The sequence below is a fragment of the Schistocerca cancellata genome, chromosome 4 (genome assembly GCF_023864275.1).
Source record: "Schistocerca cancellata isolate TAMUIC-IGC-003103 chromosome 4, iqSchCanc2.1, whole genome shotgun sequence".
In the NCBI taxonomy this organism is placed as follows: domain Eukaryota; kingdom Metazoa; phylum Arthropoda; class Insecta; order Orthoptera; family Acrididae; genus Schistocerca; species Schistocerca cancellata.
Genome location: NC_064629.1, coordinates 64,961,128 through 64,978,562, shown reverse-complemented (window position 1 = coordinate 64,978,562; position 17,435 = coordinate 64,961,128). Strand labels below are relative to the sequence as shown.

The following is a 17,435-nucleotide window of genomic DNA, read 5'->3' as shown; positions in this document are numbered from 1 at the left end:
AGTGTGTTATACAAAATATAAGACCATTTATTGTATACTATGCTGTAAATGAGTAAAGGGCTCTCAATAACAACACTGTAAGACCTATATAAATCACAAATTGACAGTGATTCCTAGATTACAGACACAAATTTACAGCTGTTTTCAGTAAGAACTATCTGTCACAGTGATTGCATCACTGAAACGAGATGAAACAATAAAAATGGTACAGGAACTTGGACTTCTGAATAAACAAATCCCTATTTCCACAGTGTTCAATGGTGAAACTGAAGATTTTGCTGCTGCTAAACTAAAAGAAATTTCCATAGCCATACCAACACAACTATCATATTTCTTCTGTACTACAGTTTGTGGTGTAGTTAATAGGAGTGTTGGCACCAGCTATCAAGACCACAAAGATGATCCTTGCTATTGGAACATCGCTGGCCACACCAGTGAGAATGAAGTAGCAAGAAACATCTACGTAAGTTCTCTGCACCACTGATAGCAGCCTGTCTCAAAATATGCCAACACATGGACACGAGGGCAGTTCTATGCCAGGCTAAGTTCCAGTCAACACCTAGTCCACAGCAAGTAGCGAGAAGAGTACTGTGTCTGGCAACAACAGAGTTAGAGGCAATCAATTAGACTCTTCAATCTGCAAGTACTTGCACATGTTTGTGGACTTTATCCTTGAACAGTGATATGACAAAGGGTTTCCATTTGTGACAACCAGTTACTACACAGCCCACAACCAAAATGTTCATTCTTGCCACTCTACCCAATATGATGTAGTCACATTTCCTTTGAATTATTTTTTATGAATATGGGATTATTCAACAATGAAACTGCTGCCTGCTTCGCAGATCATTTGATAAACATCCTCTTGAAAAGTTTTCTCCTCAAAATTATTTTCTTTCATAGTGTGTTAGTACCATTATGTTGCAGAAAGGTAAAGAATGAACAACATTATATCCAATAATTTTCTAAATGTGTGAAAGCCATCTAGCCCATCACTGACACTAAAGACCAAACTGCTGAGGTCATAGGTCCTGAGGCTTACACACTACTTAAACTAACATATGCTAAGAACAAAACAAACACACACACACACACACACACACACACACACACACACACACACGAGGGAGGACTCGAACCTCCAGCAGGAGGGGCCGCGCAATCCATGACATGGCGCCTCAAACTGTGTGGCCACTCCACGCGGCAAGACAAATTCCGACATTGCTAGAACAGAATGATGAAAATCTGCTGATTTAAAATGAGAAATGAATGAAGTAAACTCTTTAACTGCAATTTCATAGAAATTTTATCTAGAAAAATCAGAACAAAACATCAATTCTAAAATTACTTCCACAAAGAAAGATTGTAAAGAGAATAAGTTAGATACTGAGGAAAGAATAATATAAAAAGGACAATGACATCTGAGGTAGCTACCTTAAGAAAGCGCCTGATTAGTGAGAGAATGTCAATATCTTTAAGCTAAATTTGCACAAACTGAATCTTCTTGAGAAGTATGAAGAACTACTAAAATATCTCTTGATGTAGGTATTGTTCAACCCGAGTGTAGTGAATTGTGAAAAACTGAAATGGAAGCTCTAGTACCTACATTGTTTAATGAGTTGTCAAATGATTTGCATGCAGAAGTAAATAATATTGGATCAAAAAGAAGACGCCCTACTGCAAGCTATGACAGTGAATAAAGAGCAGCAAGGAATTTGGTTTCAAAAGCTGAAATCCAAAGTGATTTACAAATCTTGCAAGTGTCTCACACTGAGAATGGCTTAAGTTTTGTCAGCAAAAATATTAGAACAAGAATTGATAATATCCCTGATGCGTGCACAAAAGATGATGGAATATTCAATCCACTGGGAAAACTTCAAGAAACAAAAGTATGGAAATTGTCATTGGGACTACATCTGAAAACAGAGCTTACAGGACATGGAAAAAGTTCTCCTCCAACTAACTTGGCACAAAGACAGATAGCAGGTAGCTACTACCTGGTGCAAGTCTTTCGGTTTGACGCCACTTTGGCGACTTGCGCGTCAATGGGGATGAAATGACGATGATTAGGACGACACAACACCCAGTCCCTGAGCCGAGAAAATCTCCAACCCAGCCGGGAATCGAACCCAGGCCCTTAGGATTGACATTTTGTCACGCTGACCACTCAGCTACTGGAATGATGAAACCAGACATCATATACTCTAACAATTGGTCCCCACTCTGGTTGAGTTAGCAAATGTGGTACATGAAATTATACTAGTCCATTGCATTGAGCAAATAAGTAACAACATAAAAAATAAGGACTATAGAGGGCAAAATGCCAACACTGTTTAAGAAGGAATGAATGTGGACATTTTTGGCATACTTGGGAATCTTATTAAGCAGGTCAAATTTAGAGTCTCTTGCTACCCAAGAAGTGAAGGTAGAGTTTGATGAAGATTACAAGTAGGAAAGTGGGAGTATTGAGCAGGCTTTCATCATCACAGAAAAATGTTTAAATAATGAATCTTTATTATGCAGGTCCAAATCTGACATTAATTCTAAGTTCAAATTTGTCCAAAAGCAGTGATCACTGACATGACTCAAATAGTGTAATCAATTATTACAAAAAAGATAAAAGCAGTCCTGAAAGGGCGGCCGTGAGGCCGTATGCAAAACTGAGGTCCATTCACTCACGCATAGGAATTTTGTAATGAAGGAGTCATTTAATAAGTAAACTGAATGTATGCTTGAATTATGTACTGCAGACAAATTTGCCAGTCTGGATAAAACGCTCCAAACTGATGGCAACAAAGATGCGTGTGCTCATTGTGACTCATGCTTCACTCAAAGCAGATATGTAAAACCCTACTGGCAAAACAAGCCCCTGAAGAATTCATGAATAATGTTGTGTATCCGACTATTATGTTAGAATCCTTATGAATGAAAGTACAATCTTTGGTAGATGGCAGTACTGGGGTATGTGTAGCTTTAATTACAATTATGGAGTGTGTTCTACTTAAGAAGGCACAAGTCATTATGCCTGGTATAAACATCCTCATGATTGGCACTGTTGACACAAGGAGCACTGCAATTAAGCATGAACTGCAGCCCCTGACACACTTAAGTGCTGTAAGAAATGAACAAGATATCATGATCATACCGGGTCCAAGTACAGTAGCCTTAACTGGAACAACTTTTCCAAAAACCATCAAGGAAGTACCGTCTCTCATATCTAACAAAGCAAGATCTTTTATTAGCAACTAGGCATTTCAACTACCACGATTAAGGACAAAAATGTCAAGTTTAGCTGATCCATTAAAGGAGAGGACAGGGTTATCAGTGAAGAAATTTTGAAGGATATGTTGAATGAATAAAAAAAGTACATTCTGACCAACCAGTGATGGTGAACAGCTTCAAATAGAAATCCAGCATTAAAGAACATACTCATTTCTGTCCATTGCCATATCCTAATCCTGTTGTACGGAAGGAGGCATTCGATAAGGAAATTTAATGTCTGCTTGAATGAACTACTGTAGAAAAGTCTGCTAGGTATACAATAATTTCCTCTTGGCAATGCATGTGTTTTGTTCTCAATGACTGTAAGTTGAATGAGATTGTGGACAGAGAACATTATCACAGGGCACTGAAGAGCTCTTACAGAAGTTCAAACGTGCTGCTTTCCTCAAGTATTCAGCCATATTCAACTATTCCATAAAATTTGGGGTGTGCAGCCACATAAATTTAGCTTCTTCTTATAATATTTTGGCTGAATACCATCTTCAAACTCGAGGACAGAACCACTGTGTATACGCAAGGACGGAGCAAGTGTTGGTGCGTTAGTCACCTTGGGTCACTCTGAAGATGGCTGGATGGTATTCAGCCAAAATATTAGAAGAAGAATCTGAATTTATGTGGCCCGAAAATTTATGGAACAGTCTTTATGCCATGAAAACATGAATATGCATATTCGCCTATGTCTATTTTTCACAAGTTATTCTTCGTAAGTCAACATCAGACGTCAATGAGTATATAATGAAAGTTCTCAATCAAGGGACATTTGACATAGCTGAATTTCAACTTGTGTGAAGCCTCATTCATAGGCCTGAAAATACTGACTAAAAGGCTAATGATGAAGAAGACAGAAGAACAAAAAACGAGTCAAAATAAAGGACAAACCAATCAATCTTACTTTTAATGGAAATTTTAAATCTACACTGCAAATACGCAGTGTGTCCCTGGTCCATTACGACTGTGGCTATGAAAAATAAAACTCATGGATTATGTGTACAAAATCACTGTTTTTATTTAAAATACTTTCCCCCTGAATCAATACACAGCTGAAATTTTTTTACAAGTGTTCTGAAACAGTCACTGTAGTCCTTCCTTGGAACTGCATTTAGTAGTACAGCTTTCTTGGATGTCCTTAATTGCACTGCAACAGTGTTCTTACTTGCAAACTTCAATTTTGGGAACAACCAAAACTAGGCTGTGATCTAATCTGGTGAATACAGTGGCTGATCCAGGACTGTTAATTCATTTGCTGGCCAAAAAATCACATAAAATCATCATTTTGTGGACTGGGGGGTTGTGGAACAGAGAGCACAAACCTGCCTCTCGGTATGTGGGTCAGATTCGACGTATTCTCACCCTCAAACACAAAACTTAAAGTAAAGTTTGATGTTGCCTTGCTGCTCCACTGCCACTGTCCTACAAGTGTCCGACATGAGCTGTTACATTTGTGGCCGTGATGCCTGCTGCAGCATTTTACCTTGTACATGACTGTTATTGAAACTTCAAGGATCACAGTGCCACAACTTACGACAAGATAGCATTGCAGTTTGGAATTTCACTGAAGTTGTCCTTACGGAACTGGGACACACTTTGCATCTATGTATATACAGCAAAGTGCTTTGGTACCTATGCTTCTAAAAGTAGAAGCTGCCTGAAAGCCCATCACTCGTAATTTTGCAAAAAAGCTTTCCTGATATTCCCCTACGTTCCTGTATGTGTTCTTTCTGTTTCCTCTACACTGAACTTCTCAGTAGGTATCACATTTCAAACATTGGGCACTATGTGGTGCAGGCATGCCGAAGAAGAATGTATGGTATATTTCTTTTGTTGTGGAGATTTTTGGTGCAACATGTTTTTGGCATACAGGTTCAGTTTCATCAACTTAGCTACGTGTTGCTTGCACAATGACAAAACTGTTTGTGAGTTACTTCATGTGTCTGATAATAGTGAAACTGATTTTTCGGAATACGATCTTGCAGATGACTCAAAGAATGATGTGGATTAAGTTCAAAAAGAAATTTCGGAGAGTTTACGTAAGAAATGTATGAAAATAAATACTAAGTACTTTCATTTGCATTTAAATTTGAAGAACTTTCACTGCTTAACTCTGAAGTGATTTTATATTTAAATACAATTTTTTGCTGGAGAATCAGAAGAGGAGGACAGATATCTAAACAATTGAGAGGCAAGTGGTAGTGTTATTTCTCAAGAAATTACAAGGGAAGAGCACAGAGGACGAAGGACAAATGTCTGGTCTCTGAGGATGGTTGGATGGTGACTGATTGTGTGCCAGAAATTGCTGAATGCTGACAACTCTATGAGAACCTTATGTCACTATCTGCAGTATATAGTTTTAGAGAGGCTCTGAGGTGGAGCCACCCAAAAATATACATTAAAATAAATTTCTAAACAATGTATTACAGAATTTCCATTATCACAATGTATTTCACATATTTCCTACATCGATTTAAATAATACCAGTCAACGTTTTTGGAACTGTTTGTATGTAATATCACACAATGTTTTTCAAACAGGTAGTAGCTAGTCTTAAGGCTGTGCCTTGAAATCCTGCTTAGCTCAATGTAGCAGAGGTTTGGGGGTGTGGCTTCCTCAGAGTACAGCTCTTATGGAGCAACCTGAAGGCTCTTGTGTTTCAGCCTAAGGGTCTCCTACCAACCTACACACAATTCTGATGTTCCACTGCTTACATCAAAAGGGAATGAACACCACTATTCGAATAAGTTTGCAAATGTCTCGCCAGAGTGCAATGGAGTACGGTAACAAAGTATCACCATATAGTGAGAGTTTCACGTATGATTAGAGGAAAAAGCACATGAAACATACCCCTTGCCGAAATATGTCCCGTCACTTTAGTTTCCTTGTTGGCTGTCTGTGGGTAATGTGTTATTGGCAAGTTTATTTTTGTGAGTGTCCTATGTATGAATTTAGTGAGTTTTACTTTCTTGTGAATAACAGCAGCATACCTAAGTTCGAAAACAACACAACATAATTCAGTGTGCAATGTATTAGGTAAAATTGTAGAACGTGGAGTTAGGATGAAACTGAAGGAACTTGGTGCATCCAGACCCGATGTAAGCATGCATCAAGAATAAAAACTGTGTAAATCCAAGAAAGGATTTGTTTGTTAGTTTGTTTTGTTTTAGGGCACAAAAACAACTAGGGTCATAAGCACCCATGTCAGAACTGTAGAACACAAAGACAAAGAGAGGAGTTAAAAACGACTACATTTTAATCCAAACTGGCGGAAGAGAAGACAGCTAAAACCATGGATGTGGAAAAAGGTCTATAAAATATGCTACAGAGAAACGGAGGCCATGAACTAAAAATTAAATGGCCTTTGCCTTATTGCTACGATGGATAAAAAGTAAAATATGGTTGACAGCCCATGCGGTGTTCGCTCAAATGGCCAATAATTCAGACAGTAAACACAAACGAGAACGTAAATGGTTAAAAAATTGGAATTCCCTGAGGAAATGGTGGACCGTCAAAGGTTAAGCACACTCAGTATAATGTGGTGGGGGAGCACCACTCAATAAATGGCGATAGGTAAAAAGACAGTGTCCGATATGCAACCTAGCTAAGGGGGTCATCCAAGCTGCTGGGAGAGGCTTAATAACCCAGAGTTTGTTCCCGTGAAGGGAGGTCCAGTGGTGATGCCAAAGTGACACCACTTACTGACAGACGGCAACATCATCAGAGTGAATGTACAAACTAACGGGCTGAGGTACGACGACTGCAGCCTTGGCAGCAGCGTCAACGGCCTTGTTTCCTCTCAGACAAACATAACCAGGAATCCATATAAACATCACAGTGGCTCTATCAAGAGTAAGCAAGTGACAGCTTTTCTGGACCCGTTGCACTAAGGGATGAATGGTGTACAGCACACAGAGGCTTTGAAGGGACCTGTGAGAGTTGGAGCAATGACACAATTGAATATCCTGTGTCGTCGGATGTACTGCACGGCCTGATACAGGGCGTGAAGAGCTCTGCTGTAAATACCGAGCAGTGATCTAGAAGCGTAAGTGTCAATGACAAAGGCACACCCGACACCACGGTCAGTTCGAGAGTCATCAGTGTACACAAAGGTACTATCGCGAAATTCTGTGCGGAGGTTGTTAAACTGAATGCGACAGAGCGAGGCTGGAGTACTTTCCTTAGGAAGCAAATGAAGGCCAAAATGAACACGGGCTGCCCCACAAAGCCAAGGTGGTGAAGGGTTTACACCCACCAGGAAAGCTGCAGGAACGTGAAGTTAAGCTGCCGGAGCAAGAGCCGAAACTGAACTCCAGGAAGTAACAAAGAAGAGGGACATGCCCCATACTGGCAATCAAAGGAGTCATTGAACAAGGAGCCATAGAATGGATGGCCACACATGGCAGACAAATGGCATGCACATCTGCTGAGGAGAAAGTAACGGTGGTAGGACGGCAGTAGTTCGGCAGCTTCTGCAGACAGGCTCTCAACCGGGCAAGTGTAAAAGGCACCAGTGGCCAAACGGATGCCACAATGGTGGATAGTACCAAGATGGCATAAAAGGGACGGACTTGCAGATGCATAAACAAAGCACCCATAGTCTAGTTTCGAACACACAAGGGACCGGTACAAACGGAGGAGGGTGGTTCGATCTGCTCCCCAGGAAGTAACATTGATGACACGCAGGACACTGAGGGACTGCGTACAGCGGGCTGCCAGGTAAGACACATGGGAGGACCAAGAAAATTTCCTATCAAGCAGGAGCCCCAGGAATTTCATAGTTTCAATGAACAGAAGAGCAAAAGGCCCAAGATGTAAAGATAGTGGAAGAAACCAGTTATGCACCAGAAACTCATACAAATGGTTTTGTCAGTGGAAAAATGGATGCCACTGTTGATGATCCATGAATAAAGACGATCAAGACATAGCTGGTAACGCCACTCAATAAGAACAAGTCCATGGAGAACTGCAATATGGCAAAATTGTCAACGAAAAGGGAGCCGAAGATGCCCGGCAGGAGACAGGCCATTATAGGGTTTATGTCAATGGCAAAGAGGACGACACTCAGGACGGACCCCTGAGGCACACCGTTTTCCTGAGTAAAGATGTCCGACAAGATAGAGCCCACACGTATCTCAGTCTTTTAAAAATTTCTGAATGAAACTAGGCATGCGGCCTCGGAAGCCCCACATGTAGAAAGTACAGCCAAGAAAGGGTATACACACAATTTTAAGAGAGCATTGTACTCTGCAGCTGAGTTGTTGTGTTTGGTATATCACTTAAAATGCAATTATTGTAACACACATGTATAAATATAACAAATATGTTACACAAATTACCATGGCAATTGCTCGGGTTACTCATGTCAGTTAATCACAGCATAAGATCCTTGACATCATGGAAACATCACTGTTTCATCGTGTGAACTCATAAACACCACAGTTTGAGTGCACAAAACATAAAGTGTCAGAAGTTTAGAAATGAAAATACATTAAGTATGTAGCGAAGCTAACATACACCACATTAAAAATCTCTTAAAAACACATCTTTTAGTACAATTTCTTGTGGTAAAATGTCACAAAATGTGATGTTGAGGGATAAATGAGCTACCTAGAGATTTTATTTGGAGGTAGATTTTGATGTTATTTAGTCGTTGATTATGAAATGGAAAGAAGATACAGCATGTAAACATATGGCTAGAGTGTAATATTGTCCCCCCCCCCCCCTCCTGAAATCTTGGTTGTGGTGACAGACTGATCTATAGATTAGCCTGAGGTCTAGGTTAGTTCCGATCAATAAATGTTTCAGCCTTCCCCAGTATGGAAACCATGAGCTGCACTCGTGATCATAACTACTAGGTGCTCAGAACTGATAACTGCAGTTCAAAATGCTTTTGTGATTGTTGTCGCAGTAAGAGATGAAATTATCTGCTACTTTAATTTTCCCTGCTATTATCTATTGCCCTCATTTCTGTTTTACTTCAAAGTTTTCTTTCCCTCTCCCAGTCCAGACTAATCATAGTCTTCTACAACTGCACTACACTTCTATTTCTCTTTCTTTTTATTTTTAATTTATCCTAAACATTTGATGCATTGCTGGTGTATTTAAATTGGAACAGATAAAAAATGCTAGACCAATCTGATGAGCAAGATGGCAACATTCAACATTTATAATCAAATACAAATGAAAGATATGATGGCATATTTTTGCATACCATTTGTCGTTTGTTTTACAAACAGGTTGAGGATATACACTACAAAATCAGCAGTACATGACCAGTGATCTCATTTTCTCAATTTTCCAGCTATCTTTAAGTGCTGGCTTTCCTAAGGCCCCATTATTATGGATGTTTATATTAATAAATGTCTTTGCTAATTACTTCATAAAAGCTTTTAAAAGATATTTTATGAAACAGATTCTCAAGTTTAGTTTCACACATATGTATTCTGCAACACACTTTCAAAAATTATACTCTTAGATGAAACAATGTCAATTATGATAATTTTCTTACCAGATTGTCTCCGTGAATTAGTTCGAAGGTTGGAACCCATAGAGTTACCTTCAGGAATGAAAACTGCTACCAGCAAAGCACATATCACCAAAAAGGAACCAAAAACAAATGGTGGACCAGGAACCAACTGAAACGAAAAGAAAAAAAAAATGTATTTAAATAGACATTTTACAAACATAACGTAAGATCAGATGCATTGTAAAAAGAACAAGATTTTGAATATGTTACAACTGTCATAGTACATATTTCTGATCTGCTCAGATAGTTTTGTGCATTAGCACACTGCTCCCACGATTCAAAGAGGCATGCTGGCCCTGGATCGAATCCGCCAAGCGGGTTAACAATGAGGACGAGTGTGCTGGCTAGCCTGGATGTGGTTTTTAGGCTGTTTCCCACATTTGACTATGTGAATACCAGGTTCACATTCTGCCTCACTTACGTGATTAAGAAACATTTAGAAAATGTTTGTACACTTTCACATGGGATGACACTACACATAGACAGTTGGGGTACGCAAATTCTGTCCCAGAGGGACAAAGCAGGGGGGGGGGGGGGGGGGAGGTGTGACAGGAAGGCCATCCAGCCACCCTCTATCACTAACCCTGTGAAGATATGGGATAACGGTCAAGAAAAGGAAGTCATAGTACATATTTCTACACTTTATGATGTGAAGGCTTCATTAAAAACATCTGTAGCACAACACAATTGCAATTTCAGCTCTTACCATGTGGCACTATATCATGATTTCAGTCTCTGAACCATGAAAATTTTGAATTTTTTACGTTTGTATTTTTTAAGCTTTCTCTTATTTTGATAACATTTTTCAGGTTGCACGTATTTATCTCTTTCCTATAATGTAGAGAATGAAAGTATACAGTTTCAACGCTTTTGACTAGAAGTATTCATTTTGGAGACTGATATTGCTTACAAAACACTTTGATGGAAAATACAGGATGAAAAATAGTAAGTTTGAGAAAAATATATCAGCAAAAGCTTTGCATCACTCCTTTATTTTGAAAGCACACGAAAGAAAAATTGTCTCTGAGGCATTCATTTGTAATGTGCCCAGATCACAAATAAAAAAAGCAAGCATTTGTTTAACATTAAAATAATCTTTTTTCATTGGAAAGGGTGTGGGGGGTGTTCACAGCATTCCTGAGCAATGTTAATATGTGGTGGAATGTCCCCTTGCTTGGATGCAGCCCTGTATCTGTTGTGGCATACCATCAATGAGATCATCAAGCCAGCTCTGGTCGAACTGTCCCACTCTTCAATAGGGATTCCGTGTAAGTCTCACAGAGCATGCGGTCATTGTCAATGACCAAAGTTCATTTCAATTGATCCCATACATGTTCAAATGTGTTAATTTCAGGGGAACAGGCAGGCTACTCCATTCTAGTGATCATAGCATGCTCAAGGAACATGTACATGAAAACAGCATATCAAGCACACAAGTTAGCACCCATCAAGCTGAAATTGTCACCAAAATGTTGGCTATACAGTCCCACTATTGGTTGCTGAATCTTGTTCCTGTACAGCAGAGCTGTGAGACTGCCCTCTACAATCACGAGACATGTACGATGGCCCCATGTAATGCCAGCCCAGACCATCACTCCACAACACCTTGTTCCACATGTGGGACACACTGTTGGAGGCATTTGATATGACTGGATTGTCTCCAAACACATTGTCTACGATTATCAGTGTACAAACTGATTTGATTTTCATTTGTAAAAAACATATAAGGCCAACCCTGGGGCATCCATTCTGCACAATTTTGTACCCATCTGCAACTGTTTCATAACAGTTTGATACAATACGTGGCATCTTGTAGCCTCTTCAAATGCCGAATTCAGTTCTGGAGCATTCAGCTCAAAGTTAGCTTGACTTGAAGATTGTAGATATTGATCATCCCATGCACCTGTCCAATGTGGATGGCTTGTGTGGCATAAGTCCTCAACACTTCCTGCCACTGGAACTGACTGCACGTTCGCACCACATCACTTTGACTCTGGTGTGCATGTTCAGCAACTTCCATGGCTGACAAGCCTTCTCTATATACATGATGATGTGGGCCCAGGGTGTAGACCATTGTGATAGTGTGGTGGCAGGAATTGATAAGGTACATCTTTGCTGAAAATTTATTTATTCTACATTAAAAAGTATACGAACAAGTGAAAAAAATGAAATTCCATTGCAATGTCTATTAACCGGTGACTGTGATAATGGTGTTTGCATAACAGTTTCACACAAACACCATGCCTGATCACATGAGTGCAGGAAAACAATGGATGAGTGTCCGGAAGGGAGAACAATGGATGGGTGTCCGGAACGAAGCAATCTTTCCTCATGATCGCAGGACACCGTGTATTTCATGGATGCAATGAACTGAAAGTGCAAACGAATGGAGATTTAATGCACTTCAAAGTACATTTCTCTCTGCCTTTAAAAGCTGATTCCCAATGAGAACTGTGAAATATGGTATCAGTGATATCTGGGATAACAAAAGACATTACAGTATCGTGCAACAGGAAGAGAGCTCTATAGAAAATGGCTGGGATAATCACAGATGTTCGTCTGCTTTCATATTACAGAAGGTATTGTTCTTTATCGAGAAGCATAATTTATAAACCTTGCTTGTTATGTCAGAAATAAATAATTCTGAAAATAAAATCAAGGTAATATCCCATACAGGTGGAAGGGAAACTTTGAAAGGAAGAGGTGACCTGGTAATTAAAAATAATGATCAAATGGTAAATGAAAATAAACCACTAGCAATCTACTGTAACAGCCACTGTCAAAACATAACAAAGAAACTTGATATGGTGAGCTCAAAAGGGAAAAAAGTATTATAGTGAGTGATGATGAGAACCAAAAACTTTCAGTCAATTTGACACCAATTATTTCTTCCAAGGAAGTAATAAAAATAATTATTTTTTTTAAAATTATCATGAGATTGATAGAATTTTCCATAAAATACGGGCTGTTCAAAAAGTCTCTCCCCAGTATCGTATGATTGATAGCTGCTCGTGCCATACGATTGTTCCCCTGCCTGGGTTACTTCCCTCCAAGTAGACTCTCCCAACATTCCACTGTTTCGTTTATCTCAGCCAGCGTCAGTAGTATCGTTGATGTGTGTCGTTACGTGTTGACGTGAACGTTTAAGTTCAGTTCCTTTGTTTCGTTTTTTGTCATTGTTAAAATGCTAACCAATGAAGAACATTTGGTTTGAACAAGTGGCGGTACATACACAGTTTCAGTTCGTCAAACATTTAATTCAGTTTTCCCAGAGACAACACTCCCAAATCGCGATACTGTGCGAGATTTGATTAGCAAATTTCGAAGTACGGGTTCAGTGACAGATGCACCAGGAAGTGGTCATCCTAGTGTTTTGTCTGAGGATAAACTACTTGATATTTACCATAAAATGTCCGTGAGTCCGAACAAGTCAGTAAGAAAACTCGTTCAGGAAATCGATGTTAGTGTTGGAATGGCCCACACAGCTGTAAGGAAAAAATTAGAACTTTTCCCATACAAAGTGACAGTCGTGCAAGAACTGAAAAATACTGATCATGGCAAGAGACTAAATTATTGTCAATGGTTCAAAAATTTCGTTCAACTGACCTAACACCACCTCCTACCCCCATGAACCATGGACCTTGCCGTTGGTGGGGAGGCTTGCGTGCCTCAGTGATACAGATGGTTGTACCATAGGTGCAACCACAACGGAGGGGTATCCGTTAAGAGGCCAGACAAACGTGTGGTTCCTGAAGAGGGGCAGCAGCCTTTGCAGTAGTTGCAGGGGCAACAGTCTGGATGATTGACTGATCTGGCCTTGTAACACTAACCAAAACGGCCTTGCTGTGCTGGTACTGCGAACGGCTGAAAGCAAGGGGAAACTACAGCCGTAATTTTTCCCGAGGGCATGCAGTTTTACTGTATGGTTGAATGATGATGGCGTCCTCTTGGGCAAAATATTCCGGAGGTAAAATAGTCCCCCATTCGGATCTTCGGGTGGGGACTACTCAAGAGGACGTCGTTATCAGGAGAAAGAAAACTGGCGTTCTACGGATTGGAGCGTGGAATGTCAGATCCCTTAATCGGGCAGGTAGGTTAGAAAATTTAAAAAGGGAAATGGATAGGTTGAAGTTAGATATAGTGGGAATTAGTGAAGTTCGGTGGCAGGAGGAACAAGACTTTTGGTCAGGAGAATACAGGATTATAAATACAAAATCAAAAAGGGGTAATGCAGGAGTAGGTTTAATAATGAATAAAAAAATAGGGGTGCGGGTAAGCTACTACAAACAGCATAGTGAACGCATTATTGTGGCCAAGATAGACACGAAGCCCATGCCTACGACAGTAGTACAAGTTTATATGCCAACTAGCTCTGCAGATGATGAAGAAATTGAAGAAATGTATGATGAGATAAAAGAAATTATTCAGGTAGTGAAGGAAGACGAAAACTTAATAGTCATGGGTAACTGGAATTCGAGAGTAGGAAAAGGGAGAGAAGGATAGTGGGTGAATATGGATTGGGGGAGAGAAGTGAAAGAGGAAGCCGCCTGGTAGAATTTTGCACAGAGCATAACTTAATCATAGCTAACACTTGGTTCAAGAATCATGAAAGAAGGTTGTATACATGGAAGAATCCTGGAGATACTAGAAGGTATCAGATAGATGATATAATGGTAAGACAGAGATTTAGGAACCAGGTTTTAAATTGTAAGACATTTCCAGGGGCAGATGTGGACTCTCATCACAATCTATTGGTTATGAACTGTAGATTGAAACTTAAGAAACTGCAAAAAGGTCGGAATTTAAGGAGATGGGACCTGGATAAACTGAAAGAACCAGAGGTTGTACAGAGCTTTAAGGAGAGTATAAGGGAACAATTGACAGGAATGGGGGAAAGATATACAGTAGAAGAAGAATGGGTAGCTTTAAGGGATGAAGTAGTGAAGGCAGCAGAGGATAAAGTAGGTAAAAAGACGAGGGCTGCTAGAAATCCTTGGGTAACAGAAGAAATATTGAATTTAAGTGATGAAAGGAGAAAATATAAAAACGCAGTAAATGAAGCAGGCAAAAAGGAATACAAACGTCTCAAAAATGAGATCGACAGGAAGTGCAAAATGGCTAAGCAGGGATGGCTAGAGGACAAATGTAAGGGTGTAGAGGCTTATCTCACTAGGGGTAAGATAGATACTGCCTACAGGAAAATTAAAGAAACCTTTGGAGAAAAGAGAGCCACTTGTATGAATATCAAGAGCTCAGATGGAAACCCAGTTCTAAGCAAAGAAGAGAAAGCAGAAAGGTGGAAGGAGTATATAGAGGGTCTATACAAGGGAGACGTACTTGAGGACAATATTATGGAAATGGAAGAGGGTGTAGATGAAGATGAAATGGGAGATACAATACTGTGTGAAGAGTTTGACAGAACACTGAAAGACCTGAGTCGAAACAAGGCCCCGAGAGTAGACAACATTCCATTGGATCTACTGACGGCCTTGGGAGAGCCAGTCCTGAAAAAACTCTACCATCTGGTGAGCAAGATGTATGAGACAGGTGAAATACCCTCAGACTTCAAGAAGAGTACAATAATCCAATCCCAAAGAAAGCAGATGTTGACAGATGTGAAAATTACCGAACTATCAGCTTAATAAGTCACAGCTGCAAAATACTAACACGAATTCTTTACAGGCAAATGGAAAAACTGGTAGAAGCCGACCTCGGGGAAGATCAGTTTGGATTCCGCAGAAATGTTGGAACACGTGAGGCAATACTGACCCTACAACTTATCTTGGAAAATAGATTAAGGAAAGGCAAACCTACATTTCTAGCATTTGTAGACTTAGAGAAAGCTTTTGACAATGTTGACTGGAATACTCTCTTTCAAATTCTAAAGGTGTCAGCGGTAAAATACAGGGAGCGAAAGGCTATTTACAATTTGTACAGAAACCAGATGGCAGTTATAAGAGTCGAGGGGCATGAAAGGGAAGCAGCGGTTGGGAAGGGAGTGAGACAGGGTTGTAGCCTGTCCCCGATGTTATTCAATCTGTATATTGAGCAAGCAGTAAAGCAAACAAAAGAAAAATTCAGAGTAGGTATTAAAGTCCATGGAGAAGAAATAAAAATTTTGAGGTTCGCCGATGACATTGTAATTCTGTCAGAGACAGCAAAGGACTTGGAAGAGCAGTTGAACGGAATGGACAGTGTCTTGAAAGGAGGATATAAGATGATCATCAACAAAAGCAAAACGAGGATAATGGAATGTAGTCGAATTAAGTCAGGTGATGCTGAGGGAATTAGACTAGGAAATGAGACACTTAAAGTAGTAAAGGAGTTTTGCTATTTGGGGAGCAAAATAACTGATGATGGTCGAAGTAGAGAGGGTATAAAATGTAGACTGGCAATGGCAAGGAAAGCGTTTCTAAAGAAGAGAAATTTGTTAACATCGAGTATAGATTTAACTGTCAGGAAGTCGTTTCTGAAAATATTTGTATGGAGTGTAGCCATGCATGTAAGTGAAACATGGATGATAAATAGTTTGGACAGGAAGAGAACAGAAGCTTTTGAAATGTGGTGCTACAGAAGAATGCTGAAGATTAGAGGGGTAGATCACGTAACTAATGAGGAGGTATTGAATAGAATTGGGGAGAAGAGGAGTTTGTGGCACAACTTGACAAGAAGAAGGGACCGGATGGTAGGACATGTTCTGAGGCATCTAGGGATCGCAAATTTAGCATTGGAGGGCAGCGTGGAGGGTAAAAATCGTAGAGGGAGACTAAGAGATGAATACACTAAGCGGATTCAGAAGGATGTAGGTTGCAGTAAATACTGGGAGATGAAGAAGCTTGCACAGGATAGAGTAGCATGGAGAGCTGCATCAAACCAGTCTCAGGACTGAAGACAACAACAACAACAACAACAACAACAACACCTGACTTTCTTCTGCAGTGCAGCGAAAGCAACTGTCTATAAAAACCATCCAAAATCCATTGTTGAATTGAAAACCGCAATATCCTCTTTCACTGCTTCTGTTACAGAAGAAATGTTACAGCTTGTGTTTGGAATCATGATTAGATGAATTGAATTGTGTATTCAACAACATGGGTGACACTTTCAACATTTAATGTGAAAATCTGTAGGTAAAAATGAATATTACATAAATTAATAATTTATATTTCACTGAGTTTCATTTCAGTATATTCACTGCGGCATACGGCACTGTGGAGAGACTTTCTGAACACCCCATATTACCACCATGTTCTTCCCTACTACAGCTACTGTACTTGGGTATTAATGTAATTTATCACTTTCACAATGTATCTTTCCAGATTGACTAAAATATGCCATCAATATACAAGGAGACCACTCATCGAATAGCGGAAGCGTTGTGTCGTTGACAGGCACAAACAAGATAGAATGAAAACTGTGTGTGTGTGTGTGTGTGTGTGTGTGTGTGTGTGTGTGTGTGTGTGGAAAAGGGGGGGGGGGATGTTGTCATACACGTAGTCTAGCTAGCCAAAAGATTTCTTCCGGAAGACAGAAAGTTTTAATTTTCTTTTGCATGTGCTTGTCGACAATTCAACACTTCTGCTCTTCACTATTCCAGGAGTGGTCTCCTTTACTCCTATATTATTTACATTATATC

At 39.8% G+C, this 17,435-nt stretch overlaps 1 protein-coding gene across 1 annotated transcript in view; it reads right to left on the bottom strand.

Annotated features, from left to right (window-relative positions):
* Positions 1-17,435, bottom strand: part of LOC126183220 (hippocampus abundant transcript 1 protein) — a 122,534-nt gene that overhangs the window by 10,004 nt on the left and 95,095 nt on the right. The window contains exon 11 of the mRNA XM_049925002.1: positions 9,782-9,908. Within this exon, the coding sequence (XP_049780959.1) occupies positions 9,782-9,908 (127 nt within the window). The remainder of the gene's footprint in view (positions 1-9,781; positions 9,909-17,435) is intronic.